Raw genomic sequence first — 20,425 nt, 5'->3', positions numbered from 1 at the left:
TTACAAAATACTTTATTAGAAAAGTATTTCATAACTCACAGAAGCAAAATGTCTACAGATTGAAGGACAATAAAGAGTTTCATTGCACAGGTAGTAATGACTGGCCTATAACTAGTATAGAATTTTGGACAAAAGCTGCACTGCGTACCTTATGCTATTTCAGTGAAAGCTCCCTCCAGGGTGGAAAGTACAAAAAGATTATTTCTAGGAAGGGTCCCATTCAACAGTCACAATTTTTGCAAAGATAAGTAAGTAATGCCCTCAAAAGCAAAGGTCAAATGGTTCTGCTGCTTAGACATGGAACTCAGTGCCAAAAAGAGTGAAAGGATCATTCTGGTTTGTTTGTGCCACTGAAACACTAACTACCTAAGCTCATTGGTCAGCGTTACTCCTGGTAAGGTAACTTCTGAGGGACTAATTTCTAAAGCTTCCACAAGAGTCAGTTAAATGGGCTGCCAGAGCAAACCTGGCTGGACTATCTCAGCAGTTTTGTTTGTTTACAAGATGAACAGCCACCAGGGCTTCTGAAAAACTCATCCAAATCTTTTGAAGGAGACTGTAACTCGTCTGGAATGTCCTGTTTTAAGGCTGGGATCTTCAAGGACTTGTCCAGCATGGAAAAACAGAGATAAAGTTGTAGCTGGTAAAAGAGACTATAGCCACATGCTAACTACAGCTGTGACAAGTTACCGGTCACTGGAAACAACTTCCTGTATTAAAAAAGTTACATCAAAAGCACAAAATAACGATCTATGGTGACATGGTGTGTTGCTTAGATAAACATTCATGTATATTTATGCCCAGGCTGCTGCCCTCAAAATACACGAATGCTTTAGCAATAATGACAGGAGTTGCCAAGCAGCCACATACTGCAGCCACACTACAGGCATGGGTCCGCTCCATCCTCCTCAAAGTAATCTGTGAATCTCTGTCTGTTTTATGGGTCTTATTTTGTCTGTCTGCTTTGTAGGTTCTTCCAGGTCTGAAGTCACAGTCATCCTACTCCTAGATCTGACAATGCAGCAGTGCAGATAAAGAAGTGTGTATGAGATGGTGTCCTGACAGAGCTGCTAAGAGGGAGCACCATGCTGACAGAGCTGGTGTTGTACTGGAAAAAATCAACATTGTCCTGGTTTCGGCTGGGATCGGGGTAATTTTCTTCTTAGTAGCTGGCGCAGTGCTGTGCTCTGGATTCGGTGTGAGAACAATGTCAGTAGCTCACTGTGGTTTCGGTTGTTGCTGAGTGGTGTTTTCACTAAGTCAAGGACTTTCCAGCTTCTCAGGCCCTGCCAGCAACAGGGGCTGGAGGGGCACAAGCAATTGGGAGGGGACACAGCCAGGACAGCTGACCCCAACTAGCCAAAGGGATATTGTATACCATGGAACGTCATGCTGAGTGTATACAATAAGCTGGGGGAAGAAGGAAGGGGGAGACATTCGGCCTTACAGCATTTGTCTTCCTGAGTAACCATTACACGTGACGGAGCCTTGCTTTCCCAGGCATGGCTGAATGCCTGCCTGCCCAGGGGAAGTGGCTGATGAATTCCTTGGTTTGCTTTGCTTGCGTGTGCACCTTTTGCTTTACCTACTAAACTGTCTTTATCTGAACCTACGAGTTTTATTACTCAGCCTTCTGATTGTCTCCTCCATCCCACCAGGGGGGAATGAGAGAGTGGCTGCGTGGTGCTTGGTTGCCAGCTGAGGTTAAACCATGACAGTCCTTTTTCATCACCCAATGTGGGCCTCAAAGGGTTCAGGATAATGACAGATTTGATTGGAATGTACTAGTTTAAATTCATAGCTGTTGTTGCTGTTTAGCTATTACAGGGCAGGTGTCCGTGCTTGTCACAGGGCCGGCTTGCCTTACTGTGTATTAGAGCCTAGTGCTCGTTAGTGGCTGCTTTTTGCTTTTGCTGCTTGCTGTGCTGCCGTACTGCTTATCATCTTACTCTGCTGTGCCCAGGAACATTTTGATAACAGCAATGGCAAAATGCCTGGGCTGGCAGATAGCCAGGGCATCACTGCTGTACTGGACAGGCTGGGACTCCAGTGTGAACTCAAGTCTAAGGGGCTGTGACCTGTGGATGAGTCCATGGGGGAGCAGGACACCCCAAAGCATCTGTGGCCATGAATAAGTCCATGCCAAAGCAGTTATACCTCAAAGCATCTGTGGCCATGGTCATGTCTGTGCCACAGCAGGTATGCCTCTAAAGGGACTGTGGTCTGAGGACCAGTCCATGCTGGAGAAGGTACACCTCCAAGCATCTGTGGCTGCGGATAAGTTCATGCTGCAGCAGCCATAGCCCTGGAGAGAAGTGGCTCATAGCTAGGGCTCCACTTGAAGCAGGTACCACCCTAAGGGACCACCAACAAAAAGGCTGGAGGGGCACAAGAAACTGGGAGGGGACACATCCAGGACACCTGACCCAGACTAGCCAAAGGGATATTCCATACCATGGGATGTCATGCTCAGTATATAAACTGGGGGAAGAAGAAGGAAAAGGTAAATATTGGGCATTATGGCATTTGTCTTCCCAAGTCACCATTATGTGTGATGGAGCCCTGCTGTCCTGGAGATGGCTGAACACCTGCCTGCCCAGGGGAAGTGATGGATGAATTCCTTGTTTTGCTTTGCTTGTGTGTGCGGCTTTTGCTTTACCTATTAAACTGTCTTTATCTGAACCCACGAGTTTTATTACCTTTACGATTCTCTCCCCCATCCCACCAGTGGGGAGTGAGCAAGTGGCTGCGCGGTGCTTGGTTGCCAGCCAGGGTTAAACCACGACAAACATGCTCCAGGAGAAGGAGGCTGTAGAAAAGAACAGAGATTACATACTGCTGTGGCACCTATCCACAGTAATGGTTAACAAAAGCAGGTGTTCGTTGATCCAAGAGACTTAAAAGCCCCATACGGGGTAGTTTCATTTTTATGCCAGTGGGGGTTTATGTTCCAAACAGATCATCAAGTGCGTCATTCAGCCCTCAGCAGTCAGCTGTATGATGGTGAGCTCCCACCCCCGTGTAAACATGCAATCCCCTTGGACATCGTTGCTGTGCTAAATATTGCTTCTGATCCTGTACCAATCCGACATTTGCATCAAGTGGGCATGAAGAGGTGGAAGAACAGCAAACAAGGAGAAATACAGATGGAAGTTACTAATTGTGCTGCTTGAAATATCTTCTGCATTACAGACGTTCCATAAAACACATTTCACTTTGTCTAACAAATTATTTAGCGCTTGGTTCAGGTTTGGTTTATTTAGCACTCTGTAAGCTTTCATGTTTCTTCAGTTCTGGTTTAAAAACAACTTGTTCACGGTTAGCTGGAAAAACCGGGCTTCATTTTTCAGTTCAATAAAATTCTGTGTTTGCTCTTGTTATAGACTGCTTTAACAAGGTGCACCAGTTTGAGCTATAGGAATTGATCGTCTTCTGTAAGACAGTTTTAGGCATAATTAAAATCCACTTGGGTAGAAGGTTCCTATACGGGACTGTCGGGGTGACTGGATGTAATCAAAGCTTGTGAAATCAGTGGGAACTGGAAGCATTTTGCAATTTGGAGATTTAGGTTCATAGAATGCAGATTACAATAAATATTTTATGTTAGTTTGTAGGCTTTACAATGACAAAAGGCATTTTGTTAGACCACATCATGTAACCGGAAAGAATAGACACATTTGGGGTCCTATGAATCCTTTTTTTTTTAATTACATGTAATCATTTTGTGATTCCCTGTATGGAATTGACAAGCAGTATGAAACTGAGGCTTTGTGATATGTAACATTTCAACACAAATCTGAAGCTTTTACAATACTCTATAACTAAACATTAAATTTTTGAAAATACAACAGAGACAATTTGATGGTTTAAGAGACAATGAGTAAAGGATTCCAGAAAAGTAGAGAAAAATATATTTTTAACTTCATTTAAGCAGTCCACAGAAAACTCAGTAAAATTTTTATAAACATAATATTGAGACGACCTGCTTGCCTCATGAGCTACTGACAAGCTGGCATCCTTGGAAGTTCACACGAGTGCATTCATCAGCAGGTTCAGGGCTTGGATCTTGACTTCTTTTAGATGCTGTGACTTGTGAACCTGAACAATAGCAATGTTCTAGTTACCATTGTGACTAGGATGAGCAGCTACTTAAATGCTGAGAACAGGTCACACCAAATCCATGCAAATTAAAGCTGAACATCATTACGCAAGTGATGCTCAAGCTGACGTCGGGGACCAACATCTATTTTTCAGAGATTAGAGAGAATGATGAAGTATATTTGCATCCCACTCCAATCTGGCTTGGTCTTCATGTCTCTGTGTAGATGTTTCCAACACTTCGGTAAGCACTGGGTTTGTAATTGGCAGTTATTCTACTGAAGCTATTTTAAGTTCCCTAAAACTGTTTCCTTTCATTTTTTAAGCTTCAATTCGAGCATAAGATACCAGACAGCTCAAAGACTAGCCAGAGAGGACAGTAGGGTTTTTTTCTCTCAATTAATGCATTTCTAATCCTTATGTATTTTGACACTATGTATGTCTCAAAAGTAAGCTAATCGAATACCAGAAAAGCAGCGCTGAATGTATGTTTGGCCGTATCCTCCTGCTCCGTCGGACAGGCTTCAGAGCCAGCTGAACGTTCTACAGCGAAGGAAAAAGTGACCGAATGCGGTCTGACAGACCTGGCCTAATCTACCGAGTTACGGTTTTGGCTGGCGCTGCCCGTCGCCCCCCTGGCGAGGCTGCTGTGCCCGCCCGCTCCGCGCCCGCTCCCGCCACGGCCCTTCCCGCGCCTGCGGGCACTGCCCTGGCTGCTCCCTTGCCGAGGCCCGATGCCGCGGCGCTCGGGCGATCCGCCGGGACCGGTCGGGATCATCTCGCCGGGGAGCGTGTCCTGCCCGTCACGTTCTGCACGCGCCGCCTGCCTCCCGTGGCAGCGGCGCCGGGCTGCGCGATCTGCGGAGGGGTTACGGCTGTGCCGGCACCGCTACGGCACGTCTGTAAGTTCCTGCACCCACCGGCCCTCGCCCACCGCCCGGCCCACCCCGCGGCAGCCGCGGCGCAGACCCCGCCGAGACCCGCTCCTGGCTGCGCTGCAGGGCAGCCCGGCCTGGCGGGCGGAGCTGCGCACGCCAGGGGAACGCTCCCGGCGAGCCCCTAAAAACGGGCTTTGAAACAACTCCAAGCGGCACCTCCCCGGGAAGGAGCGGGCTGGGGCGGCCGGCGGAGGCTGGCCTGCCGCCGGGCAGGGCGGGGGGTGCGGAGGGCCGCCCTGCTCCCGCCCCTGCGGCGCGGCCTCCCCGCCGGCCGGGCAGCGCGCTGCGGCCCGCCACCGCCCGCCGCCCCGCCACCGGCCCCGCCACCGCCCGCCGCCCCGCCACCGGCCCCGGGCCCGGCCCCGCCGCCCGCCCCGCCTTGCCTTCGCGGCGCCCGCTGCCGCGCACGGGGCTCGGAAGATGGAGGGCTACGGGCGGTTCTTGGCGCTGCTGGCCTCGGCGCTGCTGGCCGGCTTCGTGTCGGTCATCTTCTCCCTCGTCTGGGTCTTCCACTACCGCGAGGGGCTGAGCTGGGACGGCAGCGCGCGCGAGTTCAACTGGCACCCCGTCCTCGTCGTCACCGGCTTCGTCTTCATCCAGGGCATCGGTGCGTGGGGCCCGGGCCGGGGCTGGCAGGGGCGGGGGCGCGGCGGGCCGGGGGCGGCCGGCAGCGCTGACAGCGGGTCACCGAGGAGGGACAAAGGGTCCCTTGTAAGAAGCCCGCAGTGCCGTGTGTGTTTCTCCTGCGAGCACTTGTGTACCCTGGCCGGGGATGGCCCGGCGCTCGGAGCGCTGCTGGCGACGTGCCGCTTCCCCGCCAGCCCGTGTTTATGCAAAGCTGCGGGTCCACACGCCAGGAATGCCCCCTAGGAAAGTTTTGGCTTTGGCTCCCGCTCTTCTGGCTCTCCCGTGTCCCAAGAGGAGAAAGGGAAGCTCAGTACCACTGAAGCCAGATCCAGGAATGGGGGTTGTGCCAGAGAAAATGTAGCGTCATAAGCATCGTCCAAACGCAGTTCATCGGCCCAGACTTAGCATAAATTGTTTCGTAAACCACAGCTTTTAAATTCATTCTGAAGCCCGTTGCCTAAATAATATAAAACGATTACGGTGCAGTGGTGGCTTTGGGGTTTGGTTTGTTTGTTTTTTAATAGAGTATATGAACTTTCGATTGCACAGAGCTCAGCCTTGGAGTGGCTTTTAAATGCTTCCCATGACACTTACAACATGAACAGTATCTCCTTTTCCATCCCACACAATTAGTATGTTAGGTCTTAAGTACAGGGGTTGTTCCTCAAGGCCAGCAGGAATACTGGACTTTGAACTGTTTTTGCTGTTAGCGTAAGTGGCTAATTCAAAGAAAAAACCTAAATAAGACACACTGCAGTTGATAGTATCAATTTAGGAAAGAAATACACCGTGCTCCCAGTAAAGTTTGAGAAGCAGATAATGGTAGAGCACCACAGAGGTGCTTATCTAGCCTGTGAATGTATTTAAATGAGACCTAAATACTGCAAAAATAAAGGCACCTTATTTAAGGTACCTTAAAACCCCTGAAATCTGGGAGTGTCAATTTTTTGCTGATGGCATTAAAACTTAACGGAGAAATCTGACACAGGTAACAGCTTCCCACAGTAATTTTTTATAAAGTCAGTGACAAAATTCTTGCTAGTTTCAACATGAAGAGAACCAAGTGAAACATTAGTAACTCCTCCAAGAAGGGCAAATAAATATTGCAGAGAACAGTGGAAATTCTCCCACAGCTTTACCACTGACTTTTGAGGGGAGAGGACGGAGATTGTACTGTTCTTAAGTAACAAAGACCTCCTGAAGACTTAAGGTATAAACGTAAGCAGGAGTATTTTTTCTTTATAACAGAAGATAAGCTCGAATTTTGTCTAGACCAACTTAGAATTTAATTTTTAATAACGTTACATACACTTGCTTCACTGCTGAGTATTATATTGCATTTGTCCAGCCAGAAAGCTTGTCCAGCACATCCGGACGTTCATTCCAGTGGAACATGGTTGCATCACATGTGCTGGTTCATCTGCTTCGGCAGGAGCCTCGCCAGTGAGAGGCTGGAAGATGCAGGAGGGGGTGGCTGTCCAGTTCTGGCTATGAAGGGAATGTTGTGATTTGAACATGCACTGCAAATTTCGTATTTTCAGTGGGTGTGGGGGGTGTTCTCAGCTTTGTGGCTTCAAGTTACAAATTGCTATTGAGCAATAAACAATATTTTGAAGTTGTTTTATGTAATATTGCTCAATAGGAAGTGTGATTTCAGGCTATAAATAAGCAATGAGAAACACCTGGTGACTTCACTAAGATCTGTACTGTGATCAAACTACTGTTTTTTATATAAGCATAGGCTTTGCGAAGAAAATAGGGGGGAGTTTTTCTGCAGGTTTTTCCTACACATTTTCTTTTTTTTCCCCTCTGAAACTCAGTTTTTCCCTATGTCACAGAGTAAGAATGTTGCCTCAAGCCTTGTGTAGTTAAAGTTATATGTAAAGTAAATGGAAGTTTACCATAGCTTAAAAAAAAAGGAACATATACAAGGAATTCATTGATAATAGAGCATTATTTGTATTTAGGGAGGAAATCCTGTTATATAACAAGAAAAGCGAAGTTGGAGACTGAAGGAGTATTGTGGTAAATAAGATGAAACAACATATGATACCACTGTGAGTCTGATTCTAATTTGGCTGACAGAAGTCTGCCATTGAATTAAAAGTAATTTGGATAAGACTGGGGAACAGGATACCTCTTTCACACGTACAAGAACTCTTTAAGTAGTTAAAAGAAGAAAGGAACAGCTAATAAATATCTTGGTTAAATGTGTGGAGTGTTTGAAATAATAACTGTATCAACTGTTTCTTGAGTTCATGAAGGTCTATACAAAGGACAGAAATGTTACATTGTTGTCTGTAGGAGGCAAAGGGGTGACTATAATTGCATATTAGGAAGAACATGTGCCCCGATAAATGTGTTGTATATATCTTGTCAATCAAATGAAAAGGCTGTAGGCATGTTAGTATTAATACTTACTATTTGTAGATCAGCATCTATAGGTAAATGATACCTGACAAAACACTGTCAGTGCACAGTAATTGTCCAGATGATTTTCTAGACTTAAAGTGGGAAAAACACAGGCAATAAAAGTCTGTGTGCATATTTGTAAAGCAACATTTTTGAAAAAAAAAAAAAGATAGGAAAAAACCACATGTAAACACTATACAATAAAGTTGTAGGTTGACACTAGAAATCTTGAGAGATGCTTGCACAATTATATTGATAAATATTATATAACTTGTATTTTAAACAGGCTTAAAACATAAGGCTGTAGCCTAATGTCAGCACTATATTAATAAAAGAATACAACAGGAATGTTACTTAAGAGTTCTTACAGAGAAAAGAGAAGGAAAAATCCTGGTCTGCCACATTATCATGTGGTATTACAGAGTCAATTAAATTTCATCCGTACGGATGAAATTACTTAGGTGGGTGAGAGAATCTAACAGATCGCTGTGGCTGAAATATTCCTACTCTTTTCCTATACTTCTTCCTTTCAGCTTTCTCCTTGACTCAGATTTCAACTTCCTACTGGTTGGTTTGTTCCAGCTCTGCCCCTTGTCAGACCCAAAAACTGAATTAACTCAACTAGCAGAAAACTAACACCCACCCAGCCACACCAAGTACAATTTTTGCTGGAATAGAAAGTTGAATCGCCTGCACAAAGGGTCTCTAAAGTGCCATAGATGGGAGAAGGGAGATGGTGGAAATGTGCAAAAGCAAGGAGAAGGAGTGCAAATATATCCTAAAATAAGCAGTCTTTCATCTTGAAATCACATCTAAAAATAATGCTTGCTCTGAGTTATCTGACAAACATGATTACCTCTGCTTCAAACATAACAAAACAACTGTTCAAAGGAAAAATATCTAATTGCTGGAGTTGCTAACATCCAATGGGCTGTGGAATTCTCAAGAATTGGAAGGGCAAATGACTGCTGAGCTCTAAGGGTCTCATCACAACCAACTTGTCAAGATGCAGGTAGCTCTCATGATGAGCTTGGCTTGAGTCCCTGTCATGGTTTAACCTCAGCCAGCTCACTCCCTCCCCCTTCGCCTCAGGGGGATGGGGAGGAGAATTCGAAAAAAGGTAGAACTTGTAGGTTGAGATAAGAACAATTTAATAATTAAAATAAAATAAAATATAATAACAACAACAATTGTAATGAAAAGGAGAGAGAAAGGAATAAAACCCAAAGGGGGGAAAAAAGCCCCCATCCAAGTGATGCACAATACAGTTGCTCACCATGCACTGACTAATGCCCAGCCAGACCCCGAGCACTGATCAGCTGGCTCTGACCAGCTGCCTCCCGTTCAAATACTGAGCATGACGTCCCATGGTATGCAATATCCCTTCGCTAGTTGGGGTCAGCTGTCCTGGCTGTGTCCCCTCCCGATTGCTTGTGCCCCTCCAGCCCCTCTCGCTGGCAGGGCCTGAGAAGCTGCAAAGGCCTTAACTTGGTATAAACATTATGTAGCAACACCTAAAACATCAGTGTGTTATCAACATTATTCTCATGCTAAATCCAAAACACAGCACTGCACCAGCTAAGAAGAAAATTAACTCTATCCCAGCCGAGACCAGGACAGTCCCTTTGAAGTCATAAATGGGCACTTGTCCATTCTGGTGTTAAAGTGGTTCCCAAAGAATCTAGTGGGCATTCAAAACTTGCTGAAGGTAAGCAACAGGATCAGCCAAGAAGGAGCAGGAGAGGAACTAGGTGGAGTGAAGAGGAACATTTCTTTCTGGCAGCTGTAAGGTGCTGTGCGGTGACCCCCCAGTGCACTCTCAGAGCCACGCTGTGTGCCTTCTAAGGAGGAAGGCATCTCATGAGCAATCCATGACGTCTCCCTACAGCATGTGAAGCACGTGCCAGTCAGAAATACACAAGAGCTAACCCTAGAATTCTGCTTTGTACGTTTGGCAAAGAACAGGTGTCCCATGCCACATACAAGATAATGCAAGACCACTCTCCCCTATGTGATGTGCTTTAAAATCAGAGATCGAAACAGGAGCTGAGATCTGAGTGAAGAAGCTGTGTCAAAGGATGCCTAGACTGTCAATTCTCTTAACAGTAGTAGAGTTGTATGTAGAGAAAGTTCTTCACAGGACTGCTTTAGCATGTCACCACTGAAAATGCTGTAACTGTGTATGTCCTTCTAACCCAGGCTATTTTCATTTTGAGATGAAATTACACATCATGTCTGAGTCAGTTTTTAAGGGCTTGCACCACTGAAAGCAGATGCTTCCTCCTATCCCCTTTGCTCCCCACATCGTCTTGCTTCTTCCTGCTGGTTATAAAAACATCAGTTACGACAAAGGCAGGGGGAAGCACACAAGAGGGGAACAGAAGAAATGGGACTAATCAACAGTCAGGTCTGCTCCAGTTGCAGTGTATGACTTCATGCACAGCCCTGACGGAAAGAGGATTAAACCAAATTGTACTATCAGGCACATGTCCTGGGCTGTGGCATGTAATATGCTAATGCACAGGACTGTTAACAAGTGTCCAAACCATCAGTCTGTAATCTTTGCTTTCCTATCATACTGTTTATGGGAAACAGCCCAGAAAATTCATGGCCCAGACAGAGATCTGAGACTATGTGAACGTATGACTAGGGAGTTTGATAGTGATTTTGGACATTAAATCAAGTAGATGACAGCATCTTATGCACCAAAGAAAAATGTTACACAAAAATTTTACTCTGGACTTGATCCTCTGAGATCAAAGACTGAAAAGTGAGACAAGCGTTTACGCATATCAAGTTTACTTCAAGACATACAGAGTCCAGTACTCTGTTGCACTTGGAATAAATCACTGACAATACTATGGGCCATATGGTAAGATGGAGTAAGGAGGTTTTAATGGGAATATCCTCGTGGGACGCTGAGGCTTGTTTGGGGCCTTTTGGCATACAAAATTAGAAATCATAATCATTAGTACTAAGTTAATTAATAATAGTCTGATGCAGGCAATTATGTCAATATTAACAAGGTATAAGACTATCTTGTATCTTTTGGGGAACTGTTGGAGGTGATCATAAGCTTGTTGTGCTGAATCATACCGGTGTCTATAAAAATAATTTTAATTAATGTTAAACTGTCTTAAAACCAAGGCTTTTATCTTCCTGGTTTTGTAGGATTTACTATTGTTACTTTTAAAAAGTAGAAAGCTGAGAACTACCTAAGTACTGTATGCACTTAAATATTCTAAGAGACACTTTCATTCCAGTACTATATTTTCACACAGTATGTAAAAGCATACATTGATTTAAAATCTGATCGTAGTCTGGAAATTTCATTTGTGAACAGTGTTTTCTTTGTGAAATATTTAGTGCACTACTGTATTTCCTGGCATGCATCCAAGCTTAAAAAAAGTGTAAACAGACCTTGGAAATTAGTAATTTATTATTATTCATCATGACATACAGAATGAATATTTCTGTTTATTTTCTATAACCTATGCTTTTTGCATAAAAGGCTATGGTTATGGAGAAGTAAGGAGTAAGGCATACGAGAATCACTTAAGTAACTTCCTCATGTTTGCATTTATCAGGTAAAACTCTTTCCTGGTACATTAAGAAAACTATTTCTTAATGTTTGGAACAGGAACAGGAACTTTTTAAAAAACCTGCATATATTCATATTCTTTTTTTTTTTAGTATAGCTAATTGTGTGTAAATATTTTAATGTAATTTCATAAGCAGAAAACTTAAATGAGGATGTGATGAATCAGATGAATGGAGCTCAGTCGTCTTGCTCAGGCAAGACATTAAGGATGTAGGTATTAGCCTTATTGGTCAAGTGATCAGGTGTCCTCATAAATATTTGTCCCCTGTTATCTGAATATACTTATGGGCTGTCACACATCCAGAATTACTACCTAGCTTGTAATCAGATGTACCTGGGGCTTCAGTGATCTAATCTGGTCAGTGTGTGTCCCCTGTGGAAAGCACCTGGGTCATATGACAGGGAGGGGACCTTGGGGCAGGGAAGGAGCTGTGGGGACCTTGAGAAAAGAGCTTGGCAAGAAGCAGCCCTAGGCCAAGGTATTCTTACTACCATGTGGAGTTAGATCACTAGAATTTGTGGTTTTGTTCAGACTGGACAAAACGCTGTCCGCTAGTTATTAATGCAAAATCAGGTAAAACTCCCTTATATTCATCTAACAGTGGTGGGAGAGTTGTAGTTGCCAAATCCTTTGGTCTCTTAAGAGTCCGATTATGATTCCCTTATGCTGAGAAGCATTTTTGCATTTAAAGTAGTCCTATTAATATCAATGCAATAGATTGTCATACAAGTATCTGCACAATTAGTGACAACAGCTTTATCCAAAGTTGGCAAAGAGAATAAATATTACAAAATAACCTTACACACTTTCTCAATAGGTGGTCTTTCGAAGAATTGGGCCCTGTTCCTCCCATCTGACTAGTAGTAGAAAAATCAAAATCCTGTGCAGAATCCCTGTTAGATCAATTTAAGGAATGAGGAAAAGATGACACCAAGTTGTTTGCTGTTTTTTTTGAAACATGCTGAAGGTTTTATTTTAAACTAGGAAGAAATCTCCCTAAAGCTGTACTCAAGCCTCAGTTGTATATTTGGAATATGCTGTGCTATATGTAGGAGAAAAAGCCTTTTAATAGACTGTTTTAGAGGATTAAAGGCTGGATTTTCCTGTAATTTACAACAGAACTATGTGAATGAGGCACGATTATTAAAATCTGAGAGAAGTTACCCTGTAAGGCATAACATCTTGTTTTTGTTCTTTCTTCAGCTATTATTGTGTACAGGTTGCCCTGGACCTGGAAGTGCAGCAAACTCCTAATGAAGTTCATACATGCTGGATTAAATACCATAGCTATGATTCTTGCGATTGTTTCTATGGTAGCCGTCTTTGAATACCACAATGCCAGGAACATTCCTAACATGTACAGTCTGCACAGCTGGATTGGGCTGGCTGCTGTTATATTTTATTCCCTCCAGGTCAGAATCTAACTGTATTTATAAACAAGTTGTAAATTTGAAGAACGTGTTGAGTAATTCAGGCACAATAGGCCCTCACTAATACCCTCTAACTACTGGGATACCCATTTTATATTATGTGATTTGGCAAATTAGTATGCACATGTGCAAATACAGTATCTTTAACTTCAAAGAAAAATGTATTTTAAAGCATATTTTGTTGATTTGCTGAGATAATGGCAGTTTATTTACTATTCAGTTATACAGTAGTGCGTTTCCAAGCTCTATAAACTGCTGAAGTTAAAGCAAGTTATTTGGTTTGTTGGCAGCATATTTAAATATAGTTAGAGCTTTTATTAAGGAAGTCTCAAATGAAGTTATTGTTTTTCTTTTTTTCCAGCTATCATTATTTTAAGTAGTCACGTCTTGGCCTCAAGACTTGTTTATCAGCAGAACAAGCGCAGCAGGGAGCAGTGCAGATCTAAAGGATCTGACATTTGAATGAGCTACTGCTGGCTAACCAGTTTTCCTGAATCAGCAAAACTTTGATAAATGTTTGTGTGCATACTTGTAACTGCTCTTGTTGGCAGAGAATTCCAGTTATCATAATCTAAAATGAGCTTAGTATGTTTTGCATTTGACATAGAAGATGAGCAGGCATGCCATGACATTTAGTGTGTACACATACAGATGTGATGTTTCTGCATATACATTTTGAATTCCCTATATTGTATTATTACACTATGGAAATTTATTTTGTTCCTTCAAATTATGATTCTTGATTTTTTTTTTGCCAGAACACTAAAAAGAAAAAATAAGACTTAATTATCTGGTGACCAAGCACAGAAGATCCCCAGCTGAGGGATTTGAACTTTTTTGAGGGTTCTGAACTTTTATCCTTCACTGCTCAGGCCAGGAGGTACAGGAAATAGTGTTGAAACAGTGCTTTTAATGCTTGGAAAAGAGAGCATATTACAGCATTGTTGAGTATATTCTTTACAGTTGAACAAATGAATGAGGAGCTATGTTAAGATTTTCCTTATCCTAATAATGCACTCATTTCAGGGCTGAAATGCTACTACTACTGCTGCTGTGTGTTACTACTATACTGAATATCAGCACCTTTTCTAATGGTTAAGATAAAGAATTGTAAGATCTTAATTCTACTTTTAATATTGCTACTATAAACATGATCAATGGCTCTTAATGCCTTGCCTGTCTCATCAAGAGAACTGTGGCATTACTTACGGCAGACTGGGATGTTAAGTCTCCAGTCAAGAGACTGATGTTTGTTAAGTGATTGAGCACTGTTGTTAAAAAATATTCGTAAAGTAGGATCTCTGCTAATAGAGAAGACACTTGGCATTTGCCAGAAATGGCATGTTAATCTCAGAATTGAAAAATTATCAAGGAGGGATGCTCACATAATACTATACCTACAGGAACAATAGTGTACATATATTGTATTTAAGCCAAACATATGTTAGTATAGTATAGCACAAGAACATACATTTAAGCATAGGGCAAAAATGTAAAACGAGTTCTCACAATGCTGTGACAACAGGAAAAGTAAATTCTCTAATAAGAGATTATCTGATTGCCATATATGGCATTAGCAAAACTAATATGAAATGCTATGGAATACATTCTTTTTAATGGAAAAAAAATGCAAGGAAAATCTGGAAAAGTAATTTGAGAGCTGGAAAAACTATCTTCCAGTGAATGACTTTAAAACCTCCAACTGCTTAGCAGATCTAAAGAAGATTAAGAGACAACTTGATTACAGTGTATTAAAAAGCTTCCCAGGGAGAAAATACTGGGTCTTTTCTCCAGCATGGAAAGACAAACCAAGGACTAAGACTGGAAGTTAAAGCAAGATGAAATACAAATTCATACACTATTTCTAATTTAGCAGCAGGGATTAATAATGGTAGAACAAACCAAAGAAGGGATGCAGCTTCAGTATTACTGGGCAAGCCTGTGACTGCGACCATGTGACATGATGGGTTATCTTCCATCACAAAATTAGTGCTACTGGGAGGACTCGTGTCCCCTGAATAACTTCATGCCACCACACACATCTTCACTCTGTAAATGCCAACTGATTGACATATTGAGAGACCAATGTCTTTCTAAAGGAATGTACTTTAATTTAAACTTTAATATATTGCTGAATTAGTGACACTAAAAACTTGTGTTCCCAGTACTTAGTTTGGTTGCAGTTCTAGCATTACCAGTAACTTTGGACATTGAGATTAGGTGGGATTATTTAAGAAATATTTCATGTCTTCTTCCCAGGGGCTAATCCTGAATTATTGGTTTGGTTTTGAAGGGAAACACATTCAGAAATAAAAACGCGAATTCTTCTCAAATATGTACCTGAAGCTGTCTCAAAATTGATTTTTTATGATGATTTTTATTCTGCCTGAGAAGTGTAGCTTGTTTCCCATATAGCTTTAACTATGAATCTGTTTTGTGTTTAGCTTTTCTTGGGTTTTGCTGTCTTTCTGCTCCCTTTTGCTCCAGTTCCTCTCCGAGCAGCGTTCATGCCAATACACGTTTATCTGGGTCTTACCATCTTTGCAACAGTGATTGCAACAGCTCTCATGGGAATCACAGAAAAGCTTATATTTTCATTGTAAGTATTTAATTTGCACTTATTAAGGTTATTCATTGCAAACTGTACTTCTTTTTGCACAGAATAATAGTATTGGGACAGTTTTGTTTTGGTTTGTTTTAAAAAGACCTCCTACTCAGCAGGAGACTGCTGGGTTTAGACCAGGATTATCTTTAAAACAACTGACCTTTTTTTCTTTTTCCCTTCCAAAGGAAAAATCCTACATACAGTGCATCCCCACCAGAGGCAACTTTGGTCAACTGTCTTGGTCTTTTGCTTGTCATATTTGGTGCACTTATTTTGTGGATGGCAAGCAGACCCCATTGGAAGCGGCCCCCAGAAGAGAATGCTAAACTTCTGCAGCCCATTGGAGAGACTCCTGAAGGCACGGAAGCAGAATCCACAATGACAGACAGTAGTAATGCAGATAAATCTGATCTGAGGACCAATAGTGAAGCAGCCAGAAAACAAAACCTCAAACTTGATGAAGCAGGCCAACGATCAACTATGTAAAGAAAAGTAACAATACTATGATACTGCCAACCCCTCCTTGGTTCCTTCCAATTTAGTTATATTGATAGATATATAGGTTGGAGTTATATTTTCAGTATAGCTTGCTCAAAGATACTCAAGTATTCTGCATATGAATATAAATTCCAGTAAGTCCCAAATATATTATATTGGTTCATGCCCAGTCCACATTTAAAAAATGAGAGTGTGAATGACATCACATAATGGGAAAATCATAAAATTGGAAAATGTCTTAACTTAATGCTTATATCTCTTATAATCATGTAAAGTTAACAAGACAGACTAAATTTTGCTCTGAGTGATTTTGCAGGTTACGTATCAGACTCATGAAGTATACCAGACAGCAGAATTTAGTTGGTCACTCATAATTTTTCTGATAATGTCCACTTTTTTAAAGCCTTGATTTTTCAGGCTGATTAACCCCCTCACCAGCTGCTAAGATCTATAGGACTTGAGGTCACTCAGCAATTTGCAGAGTTGCACCATAAAAATGTTTAGTCTAAAATTTTGAATTCAGATCTTTAGGTTACCTTCAAAAACTTCTATGTTGGGTGTTTGGTGTTTTTTTAATCAGAACACATCTGTTGGACTCTTAACTGACTCTGCCAAGTATATTGTATACAGACAACATCTGGCTTTGGATTATGCACAATCATTACTGAAAGCGAAGAAAACTGTAAGACATCCAAATGCAGAATTTGTCTTATTTGGAAAGCTACATATACACACTTAGGAAAATATGTATCACTTAAGCCAAGTCTTCCTTTTCTCCGAGAAGGTAGTATTTTACTATCTTATTTGATTGCATGGTTCTATTGATTTATAGCATAGACTAGAAACTAGGATGTTATAAACCAGAGAAGACTGCTAGCAGTCTCACAGAGGAAAGGAGCTTGAAGTGAGACATGCTTCCTCCAAGAAACAGCTGAGCTTTGCTCATTTGATTAAAACACTACCCATTTAATGAAAGCCAAATCTCAAAATCATTATCGTGATGGGCATGAAGACATACCTTAGTCTGTAAGCAAACTATATAAACTCTATGACTTTTTTATTTGAAATTAAAGTGTTAAATAATGCAGTTTAAGTCTCTACTGGCACTTTACTTTTATAGCTCTTTCTAGAAATTAGAATATTAAAGTATTAACCTCATTCATTATTTTCACAGATAAAAACAATATTTATATTTTTATTAGTATAGAAGAATAATTATGGTAGATTATTTTGATTGCACATGGCCAAAATTGTGAGCCTTTCTATTGTAATCTCTTGTAAAAGCTGCAGAGCCCACTACAAGTCCAAATTTACCACTGTGCTGCAATAAAGACAGTTTCAGGCAGCATATAATTTCCTATTTTTTTAAAGACTACATACATTTTTATAATCTTCAGCCTTTTAAAATGTTTAAACATTAACCTTTAGAAAATATGCAATTTTTGTAGTTCAGTGTTGCATCAGTACAAACAATTTTGGTCATGAGTTATTTTGCATCTTGTCTGACAAGAAGCACCTCAGTTCCTGTTACTTGATTTGTACTAACATTTGATTATTTGCTGAATGTGTTATAAAAAGCTAGCACAGTAAATTATTTGAAATACTTTTCTGCTGCACCATTTGGTACTCAAGGACTACATCCCCAAGTTCTGGGTTTTCACTTACATATATTGGTGGGTGACTGCAACCCACCTAGCACTGGTGTATTGTTTAATTTGATAAAATGGCTGTTTTTAAATGCACTAGTATAGAATCCAAGTATGACGGAAGGAATACTAAACTATTGTGTGAGCATTCCTCCAGTCCCACGGCATGCAATGGATCAGACAGCTTCTTCCCTGTGTTTCAAGTTCCACACAATTATCTGTCTTCCCTAAAAATGTTCTGCGCAGCTTCAGCATAAAATCCATATAGTACTGATAGCAGCTTTCTGAGAGAAAAACAAGAGCGCTTGTTTTACATGACATTAGTGCTCACCTGACACGTGATTATGTTATGCATCCTATTACAAATTTATATATTGAACATTAAGTAGGAGGAGGGATTAGCAGCAGCTTCTGGAGAACACTGAACTGTGCTGTCTTCTTCTGATCTTGTTCTGTTCAACAAGTCTGCTTTTATTGGTGAGATCAGTAAGCATCTTACAGCTGGTGGAGGCACATTTAGTCTTTGTGAGAGGTGCTGTATTAATGCTTTTGAAGTGTAACAGGTGAAGTGAATAAAGGAACTCAACTGTTCTAGTAATTTACTGTGCTAGCTTTTTATACTGCACTCACACAGGCGACAGCCTTTGAAGTTAGTATGTATTGGCCTGTTACTGTGTTTCATCCACCTGTGAAAATGAGCTCATTCAACACTTGCATAGTACTAAGTCATCTGTTTATGCAGAAGGTAGACAATTGTCTAAGGATGGTTCTGGAAAAAACTTTAACTGTACAGTATATTGGGGAAAAACCCACAAAATCTGTTACTGATTTTGTTACAACACTGACTTGGATGTATTGAAATCAACTGCTTTTAGGTGAATGGTTCTATATGCTATTGAAGTTAAGCTATAGTAACCAGTGTGCCTTCTGTTTTCCATTTTATTCCATGTACTGTACTATTCAAGTGTAATGATACTTGAAAAAGAATGGTGGCATTTCTTTACTTCTCTATTCTGATGATACAAAACTAACCAAAAATCAAGGATTAGCGACCTTTTGAGGGTAGTCTGCCAGACTATATCTTTGTTTTTCAACTTTGAGGTTAAACATCATAGTGGAAACTCAGTGGGAGCTGGAAGATTCCATGCTGGGAAATTATCATGATCAGTGTTATCTCATGTGTACGAACTGTGGGCTTCTGGCTGCTTTGGTCTTTGGAAGATCCCAGTGAGATGCAGTAGCTATGAGCTCCTAAACCTTGCTCAACCTTGGTGCATGCAATTTAAAACAGATTCAACATGCTATAGGCTTTTAGCTTCTGTTCTAAACTGTTTTAAAAGGTCTTTAAGAATCCTTGCAACATATAAGGTTAGTTCAAGTGCTAAATAAAAATACATTGGACTTTGGAGAGTAATTTTCTCGGAAAAAAAAACAACCCATAGTCCTAAAGCTGCTTCTCAAAGTGGCCTTCCATTAACTTCCCTTTAATGTAACTTTTCTTACCTGTACTTACAGGTAATAGTAGCGACACAGGAAATAAAAAGGTGTATTTTCAAAGATGTAAGTGGGAGGTAGAACTTCAGGGGTTTTACTGGGATTTCTGTGCACGTTTGAAAATCTTCTACATTGTTGTTTTTAGAGGGACATGACTGTAGAACTTACATTCCAAGTCTGGATTCCTGTAAAAACATAGGGAGTTACAAAAGCTAACATTAAAAGTGCTACCTTTTTAAGATGCCTGAAAAAAAATACTTTTAAATGTATTTACATGCTGTCACGCAGTAACAGAAGCAGAACAGTGTTTCCAACATGAATAAAAGTGAGAAATGATGGTGCAAATTAGATTTTAAAATTGAATGTACAGTAATTACACATACACTTCTTACTACATGTAACCAAAAAGATCGCTTATGATATTGTAAATATGGATTACTTGTTTATGTGGATATTTTATTGAGAGGCTAAAAAGATATTGCCAAATATTTTCTATTTCAGAAGACTTTCTTTTGCATCTATTTCAGAAAATTCCTTCCTCTGATTCTAACTGTTCACGAGACCATAAAGAATTATTTTGTTACTTGCAGTACTTATTTGTAGATGAAAGCAAATGTTTAATTACAATGTCTATTTTCCTTATTCTTTTTTGTATGTCAATAAAAATTATTTTTCAAGCTTATGATACCACTGAGTACAGTTTTATATTATTATACTAAAATACAACTTTCTAAATTTGGCAACAGATCAAATTATGATTACTTTTTTGAATACAGGAGGATAGTTGTACAAAATTTCTTAAATATTTCTTAATTCCAAGTATTCCTGATGATCTTCCTGATGGAATTTATGTACTCTGTAATGTTAGAAGGATAATAAGTATATAACAGAAAGTAAAGGAATTTGTTGTATAAAGAAAGAATGTGTATTTCACCTTCTGATCACAATAGAAATTCCTCATAGCAGTTGTTAGAAGGGGAAAAAACCCCAAAACTATCCTCAGTCATAAGATTGCCACAGCAAACAAGGAAAGATCATAAATTCTGATGTATAATGGTCACATAATGCACTGTAA

At 40.9% G+C, this 20,425-nt stretch overlaps 1 protein-coding gene and 1 long non-coding RNA gene across 2 annotated transcripts; one reads left to right on the top strand and one right to left on the bottom strand.

Moving 5' to 3' along the window:
- Positions 1-3,578: 3,578 nt before the first annotated feature.
- LOC114012081 (uncharacterized) lies at positions 3,579-5,524 on the bottom strand. Its single transcript, XR_008748418.1, has 2 exons — positions 5,445-5,524; positions 3,579-4,641 (listed from the first exon to the last, which is right to left on the bottom strand). It is a non-coding gene; the product is annotated as an uncharacterized LOC114012081 (long non-coding RNA).
- On the top strand, positions 5,191-20,032 carry LOC101914754 (plasma membrane ascorbate-dependent reductase CYBRD1). Its single transcript, XM_055812106.1, has 4 exons — positions 5,191-5,643; positions 12,881-13,089; positions 15,552-15,706; positions 15,898-20,032. The coding sequence occupies exons 1-4, from the start codon at positions 5,457-5,459 to the stop codon at positions 16,196-16,198; spliced, it is 852 nt and encodes a 283-aa protein (XP_055668081.1). The 5' UTR covers positions 5,191-5,456; the 3' UTR covers positions 16,199-20,032.
- The last annotated feature ends 393 nt before the right edge of the window (positions 20,033-20,425 follow it).

Source organism: Falco peregrinus, chromosome 8 (assembly GCF_023634155.1).
Source record: "Falco peregrinus isolate bFalPer1 chromosome 8, bFalPer1.pri, whole genome shotgun sequence".
NCBI classification, from domain to species: Eukaryota; Metazoa; Chordata; class Aves; order Falconiformes; family Falconidae; genus Falco; species Falco peregrinus.
Note: the sequence above shows the minus strand (reverse complement) of the source record. Positions and strands in the feature narration are given on the sequence as shown.